The sequence below is a fragment of the Nicotiana tomentosiformis genome, chromosome 6 (assembly GCF_000390325.3).
Source record: "Nicotiana tomentosiformis chromosome 6, ASM39032v3, whole genome shotgun sequence".
Taxonomy (NCBI): Eukaryota; Viridiplantae; Streptophyta; class Magnoliopsida; order Solanales; family Solanaceae; genus Nicotiana; species Nicotiana tomentosiformis.
Window position 1 is genome coordinate 135665208 of NC_090817.1, and position 27439 is coordinate 135692646.

General features: G+C 38.6%; 1 protein-coding gene across 1 annotated transcript; it reads right to left on the reverse strand.

The window, feature by feature from the left end:
• On the reverse strand, window positions 1-27019 carry LOC104101734 (probable serine/threonine protein kinase IREH1). Its single transcript, XM_070177865.1, has 18 exons — window positions 26120-27019; window positions 23180-23250; window positions 22913-23095; window positions 21459-22823; window positions 19495-19667; window positions 19054-19297; window positions 9588-9680; window positions 9369-9509; window positions 9193-9285; window positions 7411-7615; window positions 3748-3833; window positions 2632-2720; window positions 1997-2048; window positions 1835-1891; window positions 1420-1593; window positions 1187-1264; window positions 340-528; window positions 1-250 (listed from the first exon to the last, which is right to left on the reverse strand). The coding sequence occupies exons 1-17, from the start codon at window positions 26724-26726 to the stop codon at window positions 445-447; spliced, it is 3795 nt and encodes a 1264-aa protein (XP_070033966.1). The 5' UTR covers window positions 26727-27019; the 3' UTR covers window positions 1-250; window positions 340-444.
• Between the last annotated feature and the right edge of the window lie 420 nt (window positions 27020-27439).

Sequence of the window (27439 nt, forward strand, 5' to 3'; positions counted from 1 at the left end):
TTTGAGGCAACAAGTCCAATCCCTTTCGAAACAGGAGATGTGTTCTCATTGCTGTGGAGGGACATTTACAAAACACTCAAAAGCCTGAAGTCAAAAACCACAAGGCATCTCATGGCCATGCATGAGAACACAAGGTTGCCAAACTACAAATAAAACGATTCAAAGCACAACCTCACAGCATGAGATTTCTCTGTATGACAAAAACACATCCCCAGTCGTCCCCATCGTGATCTTTAAGCTGCTTCTATATCTGCAATGGAACAAAAATGTAAAACTGTAACAATGAAGAGAAAAGTAGTATCTTTAGAATTATTTCATTAAACTTAGTCATATACATACATTTACAAGGTGTAAAGACAGGGAGATGATTGGCCCACGTTCTGTTTGATTCTATCAGCCCAAGAGACCGAGGTTTGAATACTCCACAGCCACTGTTCCCAGTGGCTATGCATTATGATTTGACGGATGATCGTCTTTCCAACCCTTTGTAAGCAAATCATAATTGATTGATGCAAGCTGGGAGAGGTTCTGTTGGAAGAAAGTGAAAAGAAATAGTGTGGTATCAGTTGTTAGGACTAATTTATGAGCTGAATGGCTTTTTACATCAACTCTTGTTAAGTACCAGACAAAGTATCACATGTAATTAAAGAGAAGTAAAATTTGGTCAATCAAAGTAGAGAGTATATTGTTAGAACAAATGAGAGAACAAAGTCCGAGGTTGCTGAATGCCAGGTGTTGTTTACTAGTCAAACAAGCTTAGTAATCTCAGGAGCGGAGATAGAGTAATAAGGTACACGGGCTCGGACGAATCCAGTAGCTTTCGATTAGACCCTATGTTTGTATTAGGAAATCCATTAAATATGTATAAATATTTAATTGAAAACCTAATTACTAAAACGAGTTATGGGTTTAGTGGAAAGTTCAGAACGCATTAATCTCAAATCCTGGCTCCGTCTCTGAGTAATCTCCTGATCATAAGCAACAAACAGCAGCATAAAGGTAGAAAGAAAGATCAAAAAAGATCCAGATAACATTAAAACAGTATGTCATCCTCTTAAAGCGATTTAAGAATGCATCCAACAGCTGCAGCCAGCCATACCCTGTCATGTATTCCCTCATCCAGAAAACACCCAGCCATCAAAAAGCAGCCAAATCATGAACGGAGTGTTGTTAAACAAGAAATTACCTTAAATGAGAAGTTATTGAAAGGATAGTTGACAGAAGAGCCTGACTCATATTCTGCAATACCAGCATACTCATCACCCTGCACATTATTGCAACTAAGTTACATCTATTTAATGAAAAATCAACAGAGTCAACCATAAAAATTAATTTAAATACATGAAGGGTTGTAACACACCAGTCCCTTTTTTTTTTGGGGGGTGTGTGTGTGTGTGTGTGTGGCTGTTATCAACATACCGGTTCATCTTGGCGATTATCTAGACAGCTGCTACTACCACTAACACTACCATCATCGCTAGAATCCTCATACTCACTGGCTGCATACACATGTTCATCTGAAGGATTCCAAGAGAAGCGACTTGTGAAGTAACTAGTATCCAGTGCACCTTCTGATTCAGGCACAAACGCAGCCTGAGAAGTACATGAATAGATTCAACACTAATCAGTAGAACTAATACGATTGACCACCTGCTAATACAACAACAATACAACTACACCTCAATTCAAAACTAGGTGGGGTTAGTATGCTTCAATTCAAAACTAGGTGGGGTTGGCTATGGTTTTCATGGCCCTTTCGGCACTAGGGCTCATTTGCTAGTACAGATACAGTTAAATGAAGACAAATCACTTCTATGAATAATTGCAGTCAAACCTTCTGTCTAGCCAGTGTGTCCCAGTTAATATCTCTAAAATATGGATGCTGCTTCACCTGCATAAGAAAGAATCATAGTCATTCTAGATTTATTCTCAAGATTTCAAATGGACAGAGGTAACAAGGGCCAATATCAAAGTTTGATGGAAAAAAGAACATCACCTCTGATGCTCCGCTGGCCCCAAGTCTGACATTAGGATCTTCTGTTAGTAACCTGAAATTTAACACGATAGCAGCATTCATAAGTTGAGAGGCAGAAACAAACTAGTTCTATAATAGATAAGTTACAAAAAGAAGAACGCTAAGCTTATAATTACTAAAGCCCAATGATGCTAATCTTAGAAGCTGCACCTGAAAATTACAGAATAAACTCTCCATCAATTATAGGTTCAAAACCCAGCCTGTTCTCATTTTTGGCAGAATAGATTACTCCAAATGTATATTTATCACTATTATCCTTTTCATAGTAAGATTCTTCTTCTGTTCCAGGGTCATGATTGTTGACCGATTTCAGAGTATTTATAGACAATCTTTTCATAAATAATCCCCGATGATGCTTTTTAGTCAAAAGTCGACTAAATTCTAATGATCCACGCCCTCTCTCAAGTCAATAAAACTATTTCCTCATAATTCATGCACGCCACATAACATAGAGCTTACATCTACATGTCCTTATCCCAGAAGTTAAAATGAGAACTGGCTACAAGATGAAGGCTCTTGGAAAAAGAACTTAGTAAACTCAAAACTAGGAAGACAAAAATGGGATATTAAAACAATAACCAGAATGATTCTCTTACTGGTCAATCAGATCTTGTGCTTCAGCGCTCATTTCATCAGGAACCCCTGGCCAAGGTACCTTACGATTGAGAATATTATCGAATATTTTCTGCAAATGACAAAAAGTAAAAAGAGAAAGAGCAATACATCAGAAGTGCTTCATAAAACAGTAACCTCATCAATATAGTACATCACAGGTGAGAAAATGCTCACCGAGTACGTTATCAAAACAAAAAAACAAAAAAATCACATAGTACGTTATCAAAAAAGAAACTGCTCAGAGTATGTTATCAAAAAAAGAACTGCTCACAGAATTTCTACGGTAAGCGATAAAAGCATAAAGGTATCAGAATTGCAAATACTAAACTACGCATATCAAGTGTTACATACATTTTTTGACAAGCGCAGGTCAAGCCTCAACTGGCTAAAATGTTAACCAGAAGCGGATCCAGGATTTAAACTCTATAGGTTGCCTTTAAGATTCTTAGTATTGAACTCCTTATATTAATGGAGCAGGGCAGGATTTAAACTCTATGGCTCCTTCTTCTAGTTCTAACATCAATTAAATGAATTATGAAACTAGCCTAATTATACGGAGGCCAATAGGGCATGTTGGCTGCCTAGAGCAATTGCAGAACCAGTGCATCTTCCAAGTCTAAAACCAGTGCATCTCGCCCAGAATCTTAGCGGGTCCTGTGACCCGTCCTGCCCTGCTACGGATTTTCAAACTAAATTTTAACCTCCCTGCCCTGTTAAGGTCTTGCCCTTCCCTGCCCCGCTAAGGTCTTGTCCTGCATCATTGCCATTCCTAGTTACATACAACGAACTGCTCGACATCAGATAAAAGAGCTAAAATTTCTTAACTCTTAACCCATTTCTTTTTTCTTTTTCGAACTTTCATCGAAATACAGGATTTGAGTCTATATCTTTTCCTTGATTCTTCCCAAATTATGTTGACTTAAACGCACCATAATATAAAGCATAAGCAACATTCGGGGCCTTTTTTCTTCCCTTTAATATATAAACTAATCCAAAGCTAAATGGGTAGTGTAGTACTACTCCTTCAGACCTAAGGGTTAAAAAACTACATGGAAGAATAAGGACTAAAGATACAAATAAGAAGACAACATATTAACCTGAGGATGCTCTGCATTAAAAGGAGGAACACCGACAATCAACTCAAAGAGAATAACACCCACAGACCACCAATCAGCCGTGAAACCTGAAAAGAATTATGTAGCCTAAGAACTAAATAGCAAACAGAAAGGCGCAAAAAAAAAAAGAATGCTGTCAAATCCAATTGTTTTATAAGAATGCCAGGTTAGACATATATTCAAACTTCTAACATGAGACTGTCGACAAAGGTTCAATGTCCAGATTTCCATAAAAAAGCAATAATTTGGAAGAAACTTCAAACCTGTCCTGCTGTCCACCAACTCATCCTCGTTACTCTCCAAGAATTTTAACCTCTATGGCATGCATGAGTGCATAGTACCATATCTACTTTCTTTTACAAGGTAAATAATTTTATTGATGTGAGAAAAGCTCTTGCATACAAGCAGTCTACCAAAAAGTAGAGCTTATACAAAAAATATGGTCCTCTCCACAACACACCCAATCAGGGTTCTCATGGTGCACCATAATTAACAACAAACAAAAGGAAAGACTATTATGCAAATGTACAAAGTCATTCTTATCCTTTCAAAAAGCTCTCCACTTCTCTCCTTCCATAGTACACACATGAGGGCTAGAGGGACCAAAAGTCTCATGTTCTATATCGTCTCTGCCTTCTTCTAGAGGCCCAACTATGTAGTACAATATCCAATTTTAGTAATCAATCAAACCCAAGTTACTTGGATCAATTATCTATCTGTATCTGCTCTAATCATGTAAATGCATCCAATACTAAGTAATTTGTCTTTTGAGACAAATTAAGGATTCTTTAGAGCCAGATATTATGAAACACGCCTATCTCTAGCATACAAGTTTCTAATCAATATAGAAGGAAACATACTCCTGACAAAAATCAAATGTAATGTAGATGTAACAACAATTAAGTGTTAACACAACAAGTCTGTATCGCCTATATGAATCTTTTACTTCCATTGTGATTTTGTCAAGTCCATATAGATTTCAAGAGATTGCAAATCCTTTTTCAGACAACTACCCTCCTTTTAGTCTACCTTATTTTCTTTTATTGTTTTCCACCATCATGTTGTTACTATAAACTGATGCATAAATGACCTCTCGTTTTACTTCTAGGTGTGTCTACTTGCAGCTTCCATCATATTTGATCATTTCTAATCTCGTTCAAACTTGTACGAGAACTGCACGTCAATCGTAACATTCACGTTTTTACGAAATTCATCTTATGAATTTGTTGCACTAATTGTCGGTCTCAACAACTGTTCTAAATTGCACTTCACTTCGCCAGACATGTCCTATCACATGTCACTTTTGTATTATTCCTCTATTTCTGTCATCCTACTTTTATTGTCTTACATGTTCGTCTATCATATCCCATAAGATTAAGTCTAGATATCTAAATCATCAATGTTTAGGCACCACAATGATGTCTACTGTTACTTCCTTCAGAGAAAAAATACTCTACTGTAAAATTACCTGGTATAAATCCAAAATTGTTAACGTCACCCTTGTAATTTCACAAACTCTTTGCTCTACCTTTTTTTCCTTAGTTGTATTGTATGACTCATAAGTTTAACACTACGATAGCTCGTATAACTTTGAATATCTCCTCTGTTTTTATATATCGAAACCTAGGTACTTTTTCTCCATTCGTTTGACATCTTGTTACTTAATGTAACATTAAATAGCTTGGCGTATACTACTCCAACCTCTCCGCTGAACTTCCAAACCTCTACAAAGATACCATTTAGACATCAGGTTTTCCTAATCCTCATATTTTTCAAGGCATCTTTTATTTCAATTGACCTAATTCTATAAGTTAACTAAGGTCTCTTCTAATCACGGATGTAAAAATATTTCAAAAGTTATTCTCGTGATTTGTGATGAGAAGTTGATTGCAATAACATCTTTACCTCTCTTTTTTAAGATAGCAATAATGCCTCATATAGCTGACCCAACTTGTTTAGGACTGAGGCATAGTTATTAGTGTGTTCCGGTCAAAACTTTGGCTAGAAATTCTCTTTAATATACTCAACTTGGTTCAAGTCCTTAAGTACATTCTATCTCAGTCATGCTAGCGTATAACATTTCTTCTTCCGCACTCCGCATCCCTAACTTCCGGTACAAGTTGTCTAAGGCTTCGACAATTGCCCTCTTAGCATCTCTTTTAGCTATCTCACATTCTCCGGAGGCTTCTCTAACTCCTGTCGTGGTAACTTCCCATACCGCTCTCTTTCTGCTTTGATAATTCTTTGTGCATCCTCTTTTCACCATGAATATTCTTGTGGCTAAGAGTCCTATGTCTTTACACACGTAGAACTTCACTTTCTACTTTCTTACTGCAACCTATTATCACCTTCAACAAGATATTTTTTTTGATAAGGTAAAGATTAAACCTTCAACAAGATATCTGCATTAACTTTTAAATCTCATGCTCCCTTCATCAGCTAATCAAACGATTAATATCGGGTATTGGACTAAAGTGTCCATTATAGAATTTTTGGTTCCATGTAACTCTTCACCTCTTTTTGTCCACTCGTTCACTTCACATCTAAGACCATCAAGCCATGTGGAACGGTTAGGACTTCTCCTGGTATAACCTTACAATCCTTGCGATCACTTTTTGCAGAAGATATAAAGTCTATTTGGCTATGATTATCTCCAATCTTGAACAATGACAAGTATGACTTCCTCTCCGTGAACTTAGTCACAACTACATCTACCCACACGTATCCTGACAAAGATAACTGCATCCTCCAAGAATTTAATCCCAGTTTTCCCATCTAATTCTATTTGCTGAGCATAGCCACTATTGATGTTGATTGTCTCATCTCTCCAAATCACTCTTAATGGAATAGACTTATCATCTATTCTCTTTACTTATGTAGTTTTATCCGTAAGTCTTGGTTCCTGCCTACATTCCTATTCTTATCTATCCCATAAAAACATTATTTATAACCAATCTCCCAAACATTTTTTTCATGTCCATTTAGTCTCTTGCAGACACGCAATATCTACTCTTTTATCTTTTTAATGTAACCACCAATTTTATTGACTTTTTTGTCAACGAGTTCCAACTACTTATTTGAATCAAAGTCATGTTAGTTTCCTACGCCATTCTTTATGAGGCAAAAGGTTTCCTATATATAGCACCACATCTACGTGTTGATAAGGCGGGACTAACTCTTTTTGCACCCTCACCTTTCAATGGTGCGAGAACCCTTGCCTCTGCTCCTTCGCACAATGAACTCCTCGTATATTTAAGTTTACACCCAAGTGCCGAGTCGTACGTGCCTAGGTACACACAACAACAACTAAACCTCAGTCCCACTCAAAGTTGGGGTTGGTGATATGAATCCTCACTTCTTCTTTTAAACTCAACTCATATCATTATCATGCCAAAATGTGCCTAGGTAGACACGTCCCAATAAATTCAGTATTTAGACAATTCATCACCATTAGAATAGTTTCGACACTGACACTCAACCTACTGCAAACCTTCTTTACTGGGACTTGTGAAGAAAAGGGAAAAGGGACTTTATTCAACAACATTATCAAGTTGATCACTTAAAATGACTGCATATTTGCCATGTTCAAGGATAATCAGCTATTCATTGTCAAAGAAGACAGACTGAAAAAACATAGATACAAACCATGCCCTGTTCCCAGAAGGATCTCTGGCGCCAAATAGTCTGGTGTACCTACGGCAGAACGTTTGTTCCGCCTCTCCTGCTGATGTTCAGATGCAGATAGGTGAGATTCATCATCTTCCATCATGGATGCCACACTGACTGCTGGACCAGACAAGTCATCTGTGCTATTGATAAGACCAACTCTAGAAAGCCCAAAGTCTGTCAACTGAAAAAAATTACACCAATTAAAACTAACTCATCAGCGTGAAACTAATGTCATTTAAAGCATAAAGCACAAACAAATAGGTCATCAACGTGTTTACCACTGCGAGCTTTAACAACACCCTAATAATCTATGTTGCTCAGACTCTTCAAAAATGTCGTCGGGTGCGTGTCGGATCCTCCAAAAATAATGCATTTTGGAGGATCCGACACTGGTAAAACAACATTATTGGAGAGTCCGAGCAACATAGATAATAATGCTAGAAAAGAACATCAACGGCATGTGGAGAAATCAAGGGATACTATAAGAGTAATTTTATCCCATGATGAGCTGCTTGGGATTGAGGCATAGTTGTTTTTGTATGAGCTTGCTATACAACAATGGCAATTAACAATGTGCAACATGATTTAACAAGTTGCACTTCTGTCATTATGCCAATATGAACCATGAGAAACACTTCTATGATTTACACTTAAGGGGGAACACATTAGCATCAGCACACCGATCATCATCCCCAAGATAAATAAGCAAACAAACGATGGAACAAAAATAAGGGTACAAGTAGGCACATAGCAATGGCAGAATGATTTGCAAACCCCTAACAGAGGCCTCAAGGAACATCTTGACTTAAACACTAGATGTCCATCTAATTTCTCTATTGCAGTATTTTCCAAACTATTTTACATTAAACTGTTGACCTTTTTGTGCAAATATAAACTCTTGATGTCGTAGTGCAGGGTTTCCTTTGGCATCTGGATCACTGTTGTAATCATCTCAGAATTGCAGTTAGATTTATTTGAATAAATAGCTATGTTTACTGCAACAAAATTATCTGAACCTGCATTGGTGTACTGAAGCTCTAGCATTTCTCTACATTGCTGTAACTATTATCCAAATAAAAAGTTAGGCTTTTCCTTTTTCATTTTTTTACTCCCTTTCTCCCATATTATGTGAAATACTTTTTTAGTTTGTCTTCCTAGATTTAGAAACAACTTATTTTACGCTTCCCATTTTACCCTTAATGAAATGATTTATAGCCAAAGAAATATTCATGGCATGTTTTAGACTACAAGTTTCAAAAAAGAAATCTATCTTTCTCAACCTCCATGCCCAATCAATCACCATCACATAAATTGGGACGGAAGGGCTAATATTTTGGCCATCATTCGCTCAATATGGACGTCAAAATGCCAAACTAATGAGGGTGCTTTTAGTTCTCACAAAAAAGAACCAATGATGGTGCTTCTAAAAAAATGTGGCCTTCATTTTCTCATATGTGGTCAAAATATGAACATGGTTACAAGCCCGGCCCAAGTCCAATTTTGAAATTCCATAATTAAACAAAGGATTACAAATAACGTCCATGGCTAAGAAAGCTGATGCTGACAACTTGGATTTCAGACATATAGTTACTGATATAGGGTAAGAGCAAACCAGGTGGATTTAAAAAAAAAAGCCACCAAATTTTACCTATTAAGCTTTATATCTAAGCCTGATAGATGAAATAAGCCCACCTAAGACAAGGAACATGATAATACATATAATTATCAAGAAAGGTTCGTTTCAGGCGCAAGTTTTACCTTGATATGACCATCATGTGCAATCAACAAATTGTCAGGCTTCAGATCCCGATGAACCACATGCAGAGAGTGCAAGTATTCCAGGGCAAGCACCTGGGCACCTCACAACTTCAGATTTAGGTGTTTCACCATATGTGCAAAACTTTTGAGAGCAAGACAGAGACCTAGATACTCACAACTTCAGCTATATAAACACGAGCGACATCTTCATCTAAGCAGCCTAGATTTCTCAGCAATGAATATAGGTCCCCACCATTCAAGTACTCCATCACAAGGTACAAGTTTTCACGGCAAGTAAATGAATAGAAGAAGCGAACCTAATCCATAATACAATCAGTAAAAAAAAGGTATAATCATTTCTTTAGTAAAATGCTTTTCCACTTCAGCATGCTCACCACAAAGGGATTTCGAACTGATATTAAGATATCACGTTCTGCCAAAATACTCTCAACGGCATTCTTGCGTATCATATCTGCCTTCTTCAGGACCTGTAACTAAACTTGTAAGTTGAAGTGCCACAAAGAAATATGCTATAGCATACCCAGGATTAGAACTTTACCCATTAGGATAATGGCAACAAAGGGTCCTTCCCAATGATGAACAAAATTTGAAAATTCGATAATTATGAGTCAAAATATGTTTACTCATAAGAAATACAGTAGAAAGAAAGAGAAAACCACGCCTGTCAGAGTAATCAAATCTCGGTTTCTTGAGCTGATAGAATCAAGCAGAAAGCTGCCCAATCATCTCCATGTCTTTATACCTACTTTGTAGATGTGTGTCTCTGACAAAATATATTGCCTAAAGATACCACTTGATGGTTTCAAATTTTCGTTTTGTTTCCTTGCAGATATGGAAGCAGCTTAAAGACCATGATCGTGACTGTTAGGGATGTGTTTTCATCATACAAAGAAACTTCATGCTGTGAGGATGTGCTTTAAATCATTTTATTTAGTCTGACAACCTTAAATTTCTTTTTGTTCGTGTGCATGGCCATGAGATGTCTTGACGTTTTTGACTTCACGCTTTTGATTGTTTTGCAATTGTCCCTCCACAGCAATGAAAAGTGAGAACACATCTTCAAAAGGGATTTGACTTGTCACCGCAAATTCTGCGGTTTACACTCTCTACCATCCCCTTAATACTAGGAAGAGGAAAGTATAGTAGTTTGTTCCAAAAAGAATGACACTTTATATTTGGGAACTCTTTAGCTTTAAACTTTCATTTTACCTTTAATACTATTTTTGTATAAGATCATGAAAACCCTTAATGGCATACTGTTGTAGCCATAGAAGTGTCACCGCATATTACATCTTTTTTACAACCGAGAAATCCCCGAGAGTCATTGAGGCATGGTTCGAAACTCGGCAAACATGGGTCTGCCCCTCCACCATTCTCCATTTAAATACTACGCTTTTGTCTGTGACATGGTTCAAACTCGTGACATGCGCCTAACCCGCATATCACGTGGTGCGCTCTTATCACTAGACCAAGGTCCCAAAGGCCTAGGGCCAAATGTCATGGTATATCTAAGACTACAAGTTTTAAAAGTACTTTAGTACAGTTTTTGCCTTATAATACAAGTTCTAGAAGCACTTTTGGTATATGTCATTAAATGTAATTCTTTATTGTACACAATCTTTTGTAAAGGAGAAAAAGTACTCCCAAACCTGGTAATACTCACACTGGTTTTTTTAGTTCCCCATAGGGCCACATATTAGTGCCTCTATTAGAACTAAAGTGAACCTCATAAAAATACAAGGCATGTTATCTTTAACGAACAAGGATTCAAGGAGAAAAGGTAGCATATCCCCCACCTTTATGTATTTTACTCTTGGTATAAACAAGTTAGACATTAATATCTAACCCTCTGACAGCTCATGTTAGACATCGAGTAAAGATGTATTACTACTTGTTCTGTCAATTCAAACAATCAGTTAGCACTTACAAAATCGTTTCTAGGACCTACCTAATCATATATTTACACACAAGCTAGGTGGAAACAATATGTACACTCCAACTTGAGGAAAAGCAAAACTGGAGTATACCTTATCCAAAAGAAAGAGTATTAAAGAATGTATATAATAGCAAGAAGCTATTATATATATATATGACAAAACCCCACACTCAAACCGTCCTTCTCAGGATCCGCCAGTGACCGTTCCCGCATTTATTCCCTTGGTGACTCAAACCAAGGTGGAAGGTGGTCCTTTTTTCTTATTTAATAAGGTGGGGGTGGTCCTTATCACTAGGCTATCCCTCTAATGTCAAATTCTTATATTGCAAAAATGGAATGCATCCCAGTGACTATCACAGGGAGAATCCATAAACTGACTTACAACACTCACCGGAAAAGAAATGCCAGGTCTAGTCACTGTGAGGTAATTCAATTTGCCAACCAACCTCCTATATCTCGTAGGGTCTCTAAGAGGCTCCCCCTGTCCAAGCAGAAGCTTAGCATTCGGATCCATAGGAGAGTCAATAGGTTTGCAACCCATCATTCCAGTCTCCTCAAGAATGTCTAAGGCATACTTCCGCTGTGAAATAACAATACCTGAGCTAGATTGAGCGACCTCAATACCTATAAAATACTTCAATCTGCCCAGATCCTTAGTCTGGAAGTGCTGAAAGAGATGTTGCTTCAGATTAGTAATACCATCCTGATCATTACCAGTAATAACAATATTATCAACATAAACCACTAAATAAATACACAGATTAGGAGCAGAATGCCGATAAAACACAGAGTGATCAGCCTCACCACGAGTCATGCCGAATTCCTGAATAATTGTGCCAGTGTTTAAAAAAGCGCTCGCTTCATCGCTTTAAGCGAGAAGCGAGCGCTTCATCTTGCTGAAGCGACTCAGGTCAGTAAAAGCGACCGCTTCTCTGTAAAAAGCGAGAAGCGGGGAAAGAGAAGCGAAGAGAAGAAGCGTCCGCTTCTCTGTATTAAAATACCCAACCCTATTTTATTAAAAACAAGTTTTTTGGATTAAACACTGATCTTCAACAACAGCGACTCGTATTCTTCAACTTCCAACAGCAGCGACTTCTTCTTCATCTACTTCTGATTTCTGAAAGAATCTCAAATCATCAACTAGGGTTGTTCTTCTTCTTCTTCAACTTCAAGTTCAAGACTTCAACAGGTATGTTCTGAACTTCTGATTTCCATTCTTCTTCTTCTTCTTCTTATTCTTTTTCTTTCTAAACGTCCAAAAAGCAGCGAAATGCTGGCGAATTTTTTCCAGAATTTTACTGCCCAATTTTTCCAGTTATTAACAGAGAATTCCTATGATTTTTTATATCCTTTATAGTTTATTCTTAGTTCTTATTGCCTTTCTTATGTGTTATGTAGTTGTTCTTTTAATGGCGCCAAAAGAAGATAGAAAAGATCCGGCTTGGGCTTACTCTGAAAGAGTTTGCGATACCAACAAGATGGCAATTAGATGTCTTTTTTGTGACAAGATTTCAAATGGAGGAATCTATCGTCAAAAAGCGCATCTAATCGGCGGTGATCCAAATGTCGCATCTTGTCCTAAAGTTCCGTCGCATGTGAAGGAAGATTTGAAAGCATTCCTTCATAAAAAGAGAGAGTTAAAGACTCAACTGATTCATGAACAAGAACTGTATAATCTTGATGACGATGATGAAACAGAAGAAGGTGACGATGCTTCGTCGCTTCCACCAAAATCACAAAAGCGGGGAAGGATGCAACCAATGTCTTCTAGTTGTGGATCTACTGGCAAGACCAAAGGTCCTATGGATTGTTACTTCTCGCAAAAATCTGGAGATAAGGAAGGAAAAAGTGGTAATCCTCAAATTGATGCCAAAACGATTTTGAGGGATCGTGCAATTACAATGTTTGCGCGGTGGATGTATGATGCAGGTCTTCCTTTTAATTGTGTTAATTATACTGACACTTTTTCTGCTTTTATTGAGGCCGTAGGCCAATATGGTCCAGGAATGAAGCCTCCAACATATCATGAAGTTAGAGGGCCATATCTAAAAAAAGAAGTAGCAGAGGTGAACAAAATCGTGGAAGAGCACAAAGTAGAATGGAACAAGTTTGGTTGTTCCATTATGATGGATAAGTGGACGGCGAGAAATGGAAAAATGATCATCAATATCTTGGTGAATTCTCCTAAGGGAAGCCTGTTTCTTGAGTCCGTTGATGCAAGCGACTCTTCGACTGATTCAACCAAAATGTACTCCTTGTTCAAGAGTACAATAGACTCTATTGGAGCAGAAAATGTTGTTCAAGTTGTCACGGACAACGCCAGTGAAAATGTTAAAGCTGGCGATTTGATGTCTGCTGGGTACCCGCATATTTATTGGACCCCGTGTGCAGCACATTCCATTAATTTGATCTTCGGTGACATTTTCAAGGAAAGACCCTTTAGTTCAATCTTTAATCAGGCAATTAGAGTGCATTCCTATATTGTTCAAAGGCCTTTGTTATTGAATATGATAAAGAGATTCACTAAACAAAGAAGCTTGGTGAAACCCGCAAAGACAAGATTTGCTACTGCTTTCTTGACTTTGCATAGGATGTATGAGCAAAAAAGCAATTTGAAGAAGTTGTTTGTTTCAGATGAGTACACTAACAGTGCCTATGGAAGGGAAGCTCGAGGAGAGAATCTGCAGATATTATACTTTCTCCTTCATTCTGGAACAATGTGGTTCATGCATTGAAGATTGGTGGTCCTATAGTTAAAGTGCTTCGTTTGGTGGATGGGGAGCAAAGGCCACCAATGGGCTACCTGTACGAAGCAATGGATAGGGCAAAGGAGGCTATTCAAGTCTCGTTTAGTCATCAAAGAAAATACAAAAGAGTCTTTGAGATCATAGATAAAAGGTGGGATAGTAAGCTTCATAGCCCTTTGCATGCAGCTGGACTTGTTTTGAACCCAGAACTGTTTTATGACAATGAAGAAAGGATTCTAGGAGATGAACCTTTGTGGAATGGATACTATGAATGTATTGAGAAGTTGATACCTGAAGAATCCGTGCAAGATAAAATAACAGAGCAATTTAGTATTTATAGGAACGCTGAGCAACTTTTTGGAAAAAACATGACGATTAGACAAAGAAAGACGAAGTCACCAGGTGAGCGAGTGCTTATATGTTGTTTTATAGTTAATAAGTTATATGTTGTTTTATAGTTAATAAGTTATTTCTTTATCAATATTATGTTTTGAAAATTTGTTCTACTTCTACAGTTGAATGGTGGAAGCAATATGGCCATTCCACTCCGGATTTACAAAAGTTTTCCATCAAGGTTCTAAGTCTAACATGTAGCTCATCCGGGTGTGAAAGGAATTGGAGCGTGTTTGAACATGAAAGAACTAAGAAGAAAGATTTAGTATATTGAGATAATTAAATTATATCTCAATTGTCCTAAACTTACTAATTACTTATTATTTGCAGATTCATACCAAAAAAAGAAACAAACTAACCTTGAAGCGTCTCAATGATCTAGTATTCATTAAGTACAATAGAACATTGAGGCGTCGTTACAACGCTCGCAATGTAATTGATCCAATTAGTTTGGACAACATCGATGATGCTAATGAATGGCTAACTGGAGTCCCGGAAGATCATGCAGATGAAGAAGTATTTGAGGAAACTTCTGATTTCACTTGGGGTGATGTTGCGGAGGCGCGTGGAATTGGGGAGAGGATTTATGGTTTGAGGGGGAGTACCTCAACTTCAAGTTCACAGAGGAAGGGAAAAGAGGCAGCTACTTTGTCCCTAGTTGATGAAGAAGAAGAAGTTGAAGAAGATGACGAGCAATATAATAATGATAGTGGAATACAAGAATTTGACAATCTTGTAGAAGAATAGGATGCTCATTTTGTGCTTTAATTGATGCTACTATTTAGTTTTTACATTGAAGTATTGAACATTTGCTTACAATTACATGTGTTGTCTATGCAATATTTTTTTATTTTATTTTTTAAAATTTCGCTTCACTTCAAAAAAGCGAGCGCTTCGCTTCTCGCTTTAAGCGAAATGGGGTTTGTCGCTTTTTCTCGCTTCACGCTCTTCACAACACTGAATTGTGCTGAACTTACCAAACCAAGCTCGAGGGAACTGTTTCAAACCATATAGTGACTTGCGCAATCTGCACACACAACCATTAAACTCCCCCTGAGCAACAAAACCAGGTGGTTGCTCCATATAAACTTCTTCCTCAAGATCACCTTGGAGAAAAGCATTCTTAATGTCTAACTGATAAAGAGGCCAATGACGTACAGCAGCCATGGACAAAAAGAGACGAACATATGCTACTTTAGCCACACGAGAGAAAGTATCACTATAATCAAGCCCAAAAATCTGATTATATCCTTTTGCAACAAGACGAGCCTTAAGCCGATCAACCTGGCCATCCGGGTCGACTTTGACTGCATAAACCCAACGACAACCAACAGTAGACTTACCTGCAGGAAGAGGAACAAGCTCCCAAGTGTCACTCGCATGTAAAGCAGACATCTCGTCAATCATAGCATGTCGCCATCCTGGATGAGATAGTGCCTCACCTGTAGACTTAGGGATAGAAACAGTGGACAAAGAAGATATAAAAGCATAATGTGGTGACGACAGACGATGATAACTTAAACCGACATAGTGGGGATTAGGATTAAGTGTGGATCGTACACCTTTGCGGAGTGCAATTGGTTGACTAAGAGGAGACAAGTCCGCAGTAGGTGCAGAATCTGATGCGGGGCGTGAATCACCTGGGCCTGATGCTGGATGTGGACGACGATGATAAGTCAAGAGTGGTGGAGCTGCAGAAGGTTGAACTGGATTATGTGGAGGCACTGGAGCTATAGGTGGTGGAGCTACAACCGGAGCTGTAGGTAGTGGAACTGGAGCTATAGGTGGTAGAGCTACAACTGGAGCTATAGGTGGTGGAGCTACAACTGGAGCTGTAGGTGGTGGAGCTGGAGTGCTGAATCTCCAAAAGATGAAACTGGTAGTACCTCAGAAATATCTAAGTGATGACCCGAACCTGTGAAGTATGATTGGGTTTCAAAGAAGGTAACATCAGCGGACATAAGGTACCGCCGGAGGTCAGGAGAGTAGCATCGATACCCCTTTTGTGTTCTCGAGAAACCCAGAAATACGCACTTAAGAGCACGAGGAGCTAACTAATCTGTTCCTGGAGTAAGGTTATGGACAAAACAAGTGCTTCCAAAGATACGGGGTGAAAAAGAGAACAAAGGTAAATGGGGAAACATGACAGAGAATGGAACTTGGTTCTGGATAGCTGAAGATGGCATACGATTAATAAGATAGCAAGATGTAAGAACGGCATCCCCCAAAAACGCAACGGAGCATGAGATTGTATGAGTAGGGTACGAGCAGTTTCAAAAAGATGTCTATTCTTTCTTTCAGCTACCCATTTTGTTGAGATGTGTACGGACAAGATGTTTGATGAATAATCCCATGAGATTTCATAAACTGCTGAAATGGGGAAGACAAATACTCTCGGGCATTATCACTACGAAATGTGCGAATAGAAACCCCAAATTGATTTTGAATTTCAGCGTGGAAGGTCTGGAAAATAGAAAATAGCTCAGATCGATTTTTTATCAAAAATATCCAAGTGCACCTGGAATAATCATCAATGAAACTGACAAAGTAGCGGAATCCTAAGGTGGAACTGACCCGACTAGGACCCCAAACATCTGAATGGACTAAAGTAAAAGGTGACTCTGCTCGATTATCAAGACGCCGAGGGAAATGGGAGCGGGTATGCTTACCGAGCTGACATGACTCACACTCTAGAGCTGACAAGTGAGATAAACCAGATACCATTTTCTGAAGTTTTGACAAACTGGGATGTCCCAACCGTTTATATAATAAATCTGGTGAATCAGTAACAAGACAAGTTGTAGAAGGAAGACAAGATGTGAGTCCATGTGATTTAGCAAGGATAAGATAATAAAGTCCGTTTGATTCACGCTCGGTACCAATGATCCGCCCCGTACTGCGTTCCTGTATAAAAACATGGTCGTCAAGAAATAAAACAGCGCATTTAAGTGATTTGGCTAAGCGACTAACAGCTATGAGATTAAAAGGACTATTGGGAACATAAAGGACTGAATCTAAAGGTAAGGAAGGAAGTGGGCTTGCTTGACCTATTGCAGTTGCCATGGTTTGAGACCCATTGGCCATTGTGACTTTTGGAAGAGATTGAGAATACGAAATAGTAGTGAAAAGAGATTTGTTACCAGAAATATGATCTGATGCACCTGAATCAATGACCCAAGACTCAGAGGATGAAGATTGGGAGAAACAAGTCACGCTATTACCTGTTTGAACAACAGAAGCTATCTCAGAAGATGTCTGCTTACATGCTTTATACTGAAGGAACTCAATATACTCTGCTAAAGAAACCATCCGACTATTCAAAGCATCGGTTCCCATGTCGCTACAATTTGTAGTAGTATGGTTAACTTGAAATAGTGGAAATAAGTAACTCCTGTGAGAAAACTGAAAAAATAGCTTGAAAAACACTATTTACAGCAGGAAAACAGAACATTGTTCTGTGCCGGAAACACTGTTCACGCGGGGACCACTGTAGCTCGCCGGAAAATTCCAAAGTTGTCGGAATTTGTTGTAACCAGGATGGATAGACTCGGAATTCCTTTGCGAGCAAGCTGTCCTGAAGAAATATTTTCAAAAAATGGCCAGAAAGGTCACTGTTCACGCCGGAAAAATATAAAAGTGGCCGGAATTTGATTTGAATTAGATGGGCAGGCTCGGAATTTTGAGGAGAGCACACTGTCCTGAAGAAGCTTCGCGAAAAAATGGCCGGAAAGTGGCCGGAACCCTCGCCGGAAAAGTTGTTGCCGGCGCGTGGAGAAGCGTGGCGGCTTTTCTGCCGGATAAAATTTCAGGGGTTGGTAGTCGGAGGGTGATCTACCTCGTGGTGGTGTTGGTTTTAGCACAACACCGACAGAAAGTGACTTTCACTTAGACAAGCCTTAGGTCACCGGAAAAATTACACGATGACTAAGTTCTTTCTTCTCGGTTAACGCTGGAATGACGCACATCGATCTTTTCTCACTAATGCTCTGATACCATGTGAGAAGGCACGGGAGAAAATATGTTATTGATATTAGATGATAAATTCAATACAAGATGTCCCTATTTATAGCTATACACTACAAGGAGATATTACTCCTCTTCCAATGTGGGACAAGACTACACTATACATATCTATAAACTAACAGTTTGGTTTCTCACTTGGTATCAGACACCAGAAACATCCATGAAGTAGATGATGTCATCAGAGAAACCAACAGACATAACAAAAGAAGCATATACCATGAAAAATAAAACTGGGAAACCCACAGTTAGAAAGGGAGGAATCCTAACCCTCCCTTTGTAAACACACGTAACATCCCTTTCAGAGAGATACATGTAATACACATGTAGATATCGAAAATAGTAAATTTATAACAAGACAATTTTTCCATTAATCACCAATAGCAATTGGAGATGGAGGTTTCATAAGATCCTTTAGTTGTTTATCTTTTATAAGTAACGTTGCAAGACAACATGCAATTGTAACACAATCCTTATATATAAACTCCCAAAAATTTCACCATATATTTGTTTGCTAGAGATGAGACATGCATAAAAACAGATGTTAAAGACATGGGACAAGACGCTATCCCTTACAGACAGAGATATTGTTTTTGGTTTTCCCTTGGCCTGGGACCACGATTGCGGAAGGGGATTCCACATGTGCTTGATCACAGGTCACGCAAAAATCACTTCAAAAATGAAATACTGAATGATTCAAGAAATGTTGATCAATAAAACACAAGCAGCAAACCACCATAGTACCTTAATTGCAAAGAGATCCCCAGTTGTTCTCTTTTTCGCCAAGAAAACCCGACCAAATGCCCCACGGCTAATTGGTTTGATAATCTCAAAGTCATCAATAGACGTACGATCTTTAGAATGAATTGGGCTGGTTCTCAAGCTACGTACAACATCATCTTCCAAGGGAGCATCTTCATCAATGACAGTGCTAGTTAGATCCACTTTGTCATCATCGACCAGCTCACATAGTTGCAAATACTTCTCCCTGGATATTTGTGAACTCAAGATAAAGACAAACTTCTTGAAAGATGGAGTAGAAGGAAAAAGAAGAAGAAAAAGGATGGCAAGATTCCTTTGTTTTATCTCCGAGCCCCCTCTCCACTTCATGGTTCTTACTATTTATCATTTGTTTTTTGAGAGTACAAGCAGTATATGGATAAAACACAGGAAAGGTCAAATTACCGAATCAGCTTTTCAATGCGAGTTCCAAATGTTTCAACAGTAAGTGCATCCAACTTTCTGCGTTCCGTCACAACTTTTAAATCTTCAAGGCAAGAGAGCAAATAAGGTAAAGAGCGATCATCATCTATAGGCGTATTTGCCACACATCGAGCAATATCGGCAAGTTCATTCATCTGCAAAATTTAAAAAGTAACATGAAGCTGTCAAAAAAATCCTCCAGGCGAATAAACAAAAGAGAAGAAGAAAGATGCATTATAAAAGAAGTCGATACAAGTTATCCTGCACCTATTGAAGTCAACAGTTAGGCAGCTTATCACCCGTAGAATTAAAACCATCCACGACAATAATTAAATGTATATTCACACTGGGAAACAGAAAGCAGTGCTCCAGAGAACACTAACCTTTTCACCTTTTGGAAATTCACCCATCAAACAGATTTTTTTGGTATTAACCTCTTTAAATTTAAACCATTGTACGAAATCCTCTTTCGTTAGTTTTTAAAAAAAGTGGGGAACTCCGTGAGCAAAGTGGGAATTTAAAAAATTATGGGTTCTTTCTTTCCAAAAAGAAAAAGTAAATAAGATAGACCACTTCTCTCCTCCCTGCCTACCTTCACTTTCTTATTCTCCTCTAATTTCCTAAGTTTTTTTTTTTTTTTTTTTTTGAGGGGGGGGGGGGGGGGGGAATAGCCAGGTGAAGGAAAAGCACAATGGCAGAGATTATTGCTTTGTATCTCCATCTCCATTGCTCGGACAGTGAAAATATGCCTGTTGCTTATCATGATCACATTGCAAAAGCTAAAGTACTTTTGTAATTCCAGTTACTAAAAGAATTCGTGTATGGAGAAGGAATGAACTAGCATTTCTTTCGACTTATGCACCTTAGCAGAGTAGGAAAATGAAAGCATCCTATAACTGACCAACCGGTGAAAGGATGGTCAAACCCATAGATAGCCGGCAGCAAGCCCAGTACGAATAAGCAGACTGCTTTCTTGTTCATTTTAATCGTTGTTTTTTTTCTCTATTCTTGTTTCTTTTTCCCCATTCATCTTCCTTTTATGCTCTCATCCAGAGCAGCACAGGAAGGAGTGTGCTTTTGAGCCCAGAACTGTTAGCCGAAGTACTTTTATGTTCGTGTTTCTCTCTTTATTTTCTTTTCTATTTTACTTTCTTTTTCTCCCTTTCATCTCTCTATTGTAATGATCCATATAGGTGATATCTCCTGGTTGGATATAGGTTTAGACGTGTTATAGAATTTCTTTTATTATTATAATATATAAAACTTCCTTTTCACTTTCACTCTGATTTTATTTTGGCATGATGATGATATGAATTGAGCTTAAAGAAAGAAGTGAGGGTTCATAGCCGACCCCAACTTGTTTGGGACTAAGGCGTAGTTGTTGTTGCATCTCTCTCTATTGTCTCATCCAGCGAAGCATGGGAGGGCAAGAATAAGAATATGACTAATGGTTGAGGGGATAGGAGGTGGAGGAAAAGGAGAAGAAGAAAAACTAGCAGCAGCAAAATCATTTCGGGCCAAGGTTTTGATGCGCGAGAGAAAAAGAAAAAAGGGGAGAAAGGGATTTGACAACTCCGTTAATGGACCTAACAGAAAAGCTGCAACTTCTAGAAACTTCAATGGAGAGGATGCCACCAAAAACAGTTTCATGCAAAAATTGCCAAAATGATGAACAATTTCGTGGCAGCTGGATCAATTATAACCTATAAGGATATCCAACTTTCCACAAGAAGCACCGTGACTGCATCTCGAGAAAAGAGCACAAAATTGAAATTTTCAGGTTAGATAACAATTTCTAAGACAGGCTACATCTACTAACATATCCACAACCAGAGAAAATACATGCAAGTGCATGCAGACTCTGCTGGCAGCAATAAAATTTTTATAGTCGTATCACCAAAAAAAAGTGAAACAACTACAGGCTGAAGAATCATAGTAGTGTCTACCTGAGGGAGATCATCATGCTCAGAGAAACAACCTTTTCCTGTCAATAGCAGGTCGATTGGGCTGGTCTTTGGTGTCAGTAATGGGGACCTAGGTGTCATGCTGCCAGCAGATGATGTTGTCATTCCTTGATCAGACTTGGGTCCAAACCGGGTTTTACACGACATAGAAGGTAAACCTTTAAGTTCATCCATGAAAACAGAGTTATCCACTTCAGGAAGACAGTCGAGCATATCCTCTGAACCTCTGCGAGACCAGTCACTAAGCTTTGGAGAAAGAAGTTCAGATTCCTCCGTTACACTAGAGTTTGATACTTTTGCACCGTCTGGGCTTCCAACAGCATGCTGAATGTCCTTCTGTGCAAATGACTCCATGAGCTTCTCAAGAGTATCTGCAACCCTTATCAAGCGTTCATTAAGACTTAGACCCTTTTGATCACAACGATCGGCAATTGCACAAATTCTGGAGTGGTCTTCTACATGTAATGTGGGGACCTCCTCCTCACAAATACGACATATTATTGAACTCTCATCAGAAACACCTGGTTGATCACCCCAGTAACCCCAGGAAACTTTACGATGGTGTTTGGAAGGAACTGAGGAGTGTGCATGAGAATCCCTAGCAGAAGAAAGATCAGGATGCTTAGCAGTAGCTAGATCATCAGAAGGGCCTCTTTTATCCATTAATAGCTTCGTAGATTCAATATTGCTATCAGTGTTCTCCTCTTTGATTGGAGAAGCTTCTTTGGGACTTTTTCCTGCTGGAGTTGGAAATTTCTTCCAAGATGCCATTCGATTCCTACTGCCTGGAGAATCCAGTTTTTTTGCAGTTTCAGCTTCTGAGGTCTGAAAGTTACCTGGCTGTACAGCTTGATCTCTCTTCCATTCAGAGCCATGTTGTTCCTGACTGTAAGATTTTTTTGTAGGAGGCAACTTTGGGAACTTCAGAGGACCAGATATCTTTCCATCTCTTCGTTTCTCTACAGGTTGCAACGATTGACGAAGCTGAAATAGAGATTCATCCTCAGCAAATCCACTTTCCTTGTGAAACTGAAGCAATCTTGTGCACCTTGTAAGTATAAAAAGCATTCTAGTGTGCAGCTGCTTTAGCGTACCCATGGGGAGTTCCTGGCGTCTATCATCAAGTTCCTGAACGATGCCCTCACACTGAAGCCAAAATTCCCCAGGAGATGTCATTGCACATCTCCGAGCCAAAACCAGTAAATCTTCAATAGTTTCCTGCCATTCTGGATGAGTTTCGGCATTTTTTTCTAGAACTCCAACCAGATCTGCTGCGAAAACACGCAAATCAGTATCGACTTCCTCCTTTGCTTTGTCAAACTTTGCCCTGATCATTGTTAAAACCTCCTGTTGAAATTGCAATATACTGATCAACATTTGAAAAAGTATGCTGATCATTTACAAACTTCAAGAACCTTGCAAAACAGTTGAATTACCTCCAAGTTGTTTAAACCTCGAGGTTTCCAGAATGGAAAAGGCCGTACACCTTTGGAATTTAGTTCATGCGAAAAACTTTTTATATCTGCAGGAAACCTTTTCCTAGGAGCACTAGTCACCCGGAGTAAAGCTTGAAAGCGTGGTGATTCAGACTCCTTTGGGTTGTCACATTCATAAGATGCCTAGAAAGTACAAATTACATTAGAATAAGAATAATACAATAGCAACAAAAGAATCAATTAATGCAACAGGTTAATCCTCTTTACCTTCAATTCTGGAGTATAAACATCTGAGCTCCTCAGACCTCCAGAATAGCCGCAAGATGAACTGAATCGGCCTGCATAAGGATCAAAACATAAGAAACTAGAGCATAACTTTAACCTCAAGCAACTACGTGAACTTCCTATCCCAGAACATATTACTAATTCAGTGACTTTTCAGCAGTCATATGAATAGCTTTCTTTTTTAAGTCGAATAAAAGAAAAGGAAGAACACTTGTTGGCCAGATTACAACACAAAACGTTGCATGTAGTAAGAACAAAGCCATTCATACAATTCCCTAGAATGCTTACTGCAATGGAGGAGAACTAGCTCTTACTGGACTTCAGTTGTTAAAATGCCTAATGATCAATTTATATCTCTGTCCATATATGCACCTAACGTCTAATCCTTAGTCGGATAGAGGTAATCAACATTCAAGCAGCAAAGAAAGGGAGCCCAGAGGCATAAGGTACAACTGGTTGAAGTAGTGAAGAAGAACTACTTCCATGATACTGTATGGACCAGAAACATGGGATTACCAGACTTGTCAAGGAAACAAAACAAAAGAAAGAAAGAAAGAAAGAAAGAAAGGAAGGAAGAAAGATCGGAAACCAGCCATGTTTGTCCTTTATCGGACCAATGCCAATTTCCTATCAGAGTCGCAAACTAGTGCATTTTTATCTGAAACTATAGGAAACAAATGTAACTTTGCATCGGACTTTTACGAACTTTATAAACAAAGCCCGCTAATAGGATTCAGTCTGCCGCAAAGCGAAAGGGTAGTCCTTGGGAGCCTAAGAGATTCTTTTTTTAGTAGTCGATGGAGCCTACTTAAGACAATAAAATCACAATAAAATTATTGCAGAAGCTTTTAGCATTGCTTAATCATGGAAATGAAAAAATCCAATACTTCCACCTTCTTTGGGAATCACAGAAGACTAGGAAAAACACCAAATATGGATGAACATGCAAAATAGTGTAACAAGAAATCAAACCTGAAAATTAAAAATAATAATGTACCACTGAATAATCTAAACTCAATATGCAGTTCTTGCTTGTGGATGATAATTTCATGAGCCTAAAAGGGAAATTTATCTAGTATCGTGCTGGACAAAGTTGTCCCCAATAGTTAGTACTGAACACTTTTTGGAGTTTATTAGCTCTCTTGTCCTAGATTGAGACATTGTATAGGGGCTAGCAACTCACTTTTGTTTTTTTTGTATATCTGCTTCTTGTAAGTAGCTCCTTGTACTCTTGCATCTTCTTGATGCCTTTTAATACAACAATTTATTTCATCAAAAAAAAAAAATTATCTAGTATCGTTGCTCGGCCAAAGTTTCACCACTAACTATGTCAAACATCTTTGATTGTGTTATCCTTTTATGGGGCCAATTGAGATCTCCAGGGCTAACTGTTCTGTTTCCTTATTTTTATATGCGTCATATTTTTAAATAAACATTATGTACGCTAAATTTCTAAAACTATCAGTACAGGTGTATTTGGTTCTTTATTTCCTTTTTTCAGAAAACTTGAAAAAAATGCCAAAACAGAAGCCAAAAGAATTTCATATGCATCAGTCTTTAATTCTGCCGTACAGTTTTGTAGGTGTTATCATTATATGGTGGCACAGGGGTGGTGCACCACGTTACCCAATTAGAATGTCAAGGATGTGGGCAGGACAGCTATGTCAACCGCACAGTTTAGGTGAATATCAGCAACGAGACACGCATGGGAGAGCCCAGTGCTGCACATGAAAGTGACAGCATAGGGCAAGGTGGAACACATGGGCATGCAGCACCTCAACCACGTACCAACAAGGGCAGAGCAGCCTGAGCGATAAACCATGACATGGCTTTGATGGTGCGCAGCAAGCCAACCCACCCACTTCATCTTAGTCACTTATTGTGATAGCTTAGGACAATGAGGATCATCCCTGGAGGAATAGATCTTGCCATACCCCATTCTTAATATTTCTTTGTGAACCAGAAAGAAACAGGGCCAACTAAGAATCCCGTTATGTTTTCTAGTAGAAATCAAAAGTATCAATGCTTTTGTATTAGCAGCCCTCAAAACTTAGTTCGTAGTATCAGACTTAATTATCAACAAAGTCTTATTTCCTCCATAATTTTCCTTCAACATCTAAGGCACTATGAAAAGTTGCAAGATGAGAAACACTGCAACCACCATCTGCTCCCTGTCCCTGAAGAAAACCCACCCAAAAGAAAAACCTCCGGCACTCCGCCTGTCACTATCATCTGACGTATCAATGGATTCACAGAAAGCACTTCAACTAAACTGTGACCGAGGACAATGTGGAATTCTATACCAAAACCAATTTTTCCCCGCAAACCAAAATGTTCCATCTTTCTTCCATTTGACTCCAATTGAACATTTGCTCATTTGGAAAATAGCAGACAGCCCTCTGCATAACTAGATATTTCATTCAAAAGTAAAACCTTCTGAGAATTACACTAAGCCTTAGCTTCTACCTCCTTGTCAAATAGTGTATAATTCATTTTGTCTAGAAACTTACTATTCTAACAATCAAGATCACCATGAAAAACCATGTACTGCATGATTCAGTTTCCTAACCTAGTAAATCACACCGTCAAGGGCATCTGTCTTAGTGTTCGAGTGTTGGATCACCGTATGCCAAGAATCAACTGATTTGGAACTAAGATCCTTGTATTGTTGAAATACACAAGTTGAAAGTTGTATCAGAGTTTCTAGTTGCATCAGCATTTGCTACTTTTCTACTTCCCTTGTGTGATAATAGAATTAGCCTTTCAAACACAGCAACTAGTATTCACATTTTAAGCCAGTGGATGTGAAGTACCACACTCACTCACTAATATTTACGTGCTTCATACAGATATATACATATGTATGTGTGTAATTCATTGTAATTCATGTAGCTTTTGTAATAGCAAAGGCAAGGACTTTACCTGCTTCAGTAGATGATTCACCATTCTGCAGCCTCGATGGACCAGGTACACGTGGACTTTGCTCCCTGGAATGACCACTCTCAGAAGACATACTATCTGAATTTCTCACATTATCTGCGGAACCCATCACTGACTTCTTCTCAACACTCTTCTTACCCGAAACAGAACTCGACGGGCCCACTACATTCTTTGACAGATTGCTAGCACCCAGTGAATTTCCCTTATCTCTACTAGCATACCCAAAAAAGCTCTCCTGTGGCAACGGCCCAGATCGAGTCTTTATCTTATTTAAGCCCAACGATGATGCCACAATCGGCGACACTGATACAGACGTAGGCCCCACTTCCTTAGCCGGATTCTTAGTGGAAGTCGGACTCGGGCTGGGACTTTCTTTACCTTTAACATCTTTTTTCTTAGTAGCAAAGGTTGAAATGGAAGATGGGGTAATAGGAGAGTTGGAAGAAGAAGTAGAAGTGGACTTAGACTTCTTCTTGTCGGATCGGATCGGGGAATTGGACCCAAGGGATCGTGGACTGTTGTTGGAGGATCCATCTGGGCTTGATGGGTCGGATTTCTTAGATGAGAAAAATCGGCCTTTGAATACCATAGCTAGGGTTTAGTGATTAATAATTAATTGATTACTTGTTATTTCTTGTTGAAGTGAATTACAGCCCCAGCTGTAGAAGCATGAGGGGCTGTGAAGTTGGACTAGAACATGAGAATGGAGATTTGACTACTGATGCAGAGTTTGGACTGAGGGAAGACTCTGTAGTTTTCGAGGTTTACTACTGTTTTTCTCTGTTGAATCGGAAATGGTGACGGTGACTGCGTCCGATGGAAGTTTTGGAGACAGATTGAGAAAGTAATGGGGGATGAAATGGAACAACCAGGAAAAGAAAAGACTCGACTGTCTTCCATTTCTCTATTTATATGAAGTTTTTGAGTTTCAAATTTCAATTACTCCACAACAAAAATATAAATAAACAAAAATTAAAAGATGAAAAAAAATACATGTCCATCTATTTTTTTCAAATAACTTACCACGCAATAGAAAAATAACAACAAAAAAAATGATAAAGAATTTTATTTTGGTTTTCCACTTCGGTACTCCAAACTCATCTAGATTCTAACTAGAAAGTCTAACTTTGAGGGTAAGTATTATTTACCAAGTATAAAGGAATACTTATCGTTGTATTGAAACGTTTGATACGTAAGATACTAAATCAATACCTTTACAATATTAAATTAGAGAAAATGGATACTTTGGGGACTGCGGGCCCATCGAGGTTGAGCAGGTCGTGGGAGCTATGTGTAAGATGA

Coding starts and splice junctions, on each gene's coding strand:
- LOC104101734 (XM_070177865.1), bottom strand. CDS start 26,726: ATGGTATTCAAAGGCCGATTTTTCTCATCTAAGAAATCCGACCCATCA. Junction 23,096..23,179: donor TTTATACTCCAGAATTGAAG/GTAAAGAGGATT, acceptor TGTACTTTCTAG/GCATCTTATGAATGTGACAA. Junction 19,298..19,494: donor CGCATTGAAAAGCTGATTCG/GTAATTTGACCT, acceptor ACAAATATCCAG/GGAGAAGTATTTGCAACTAT.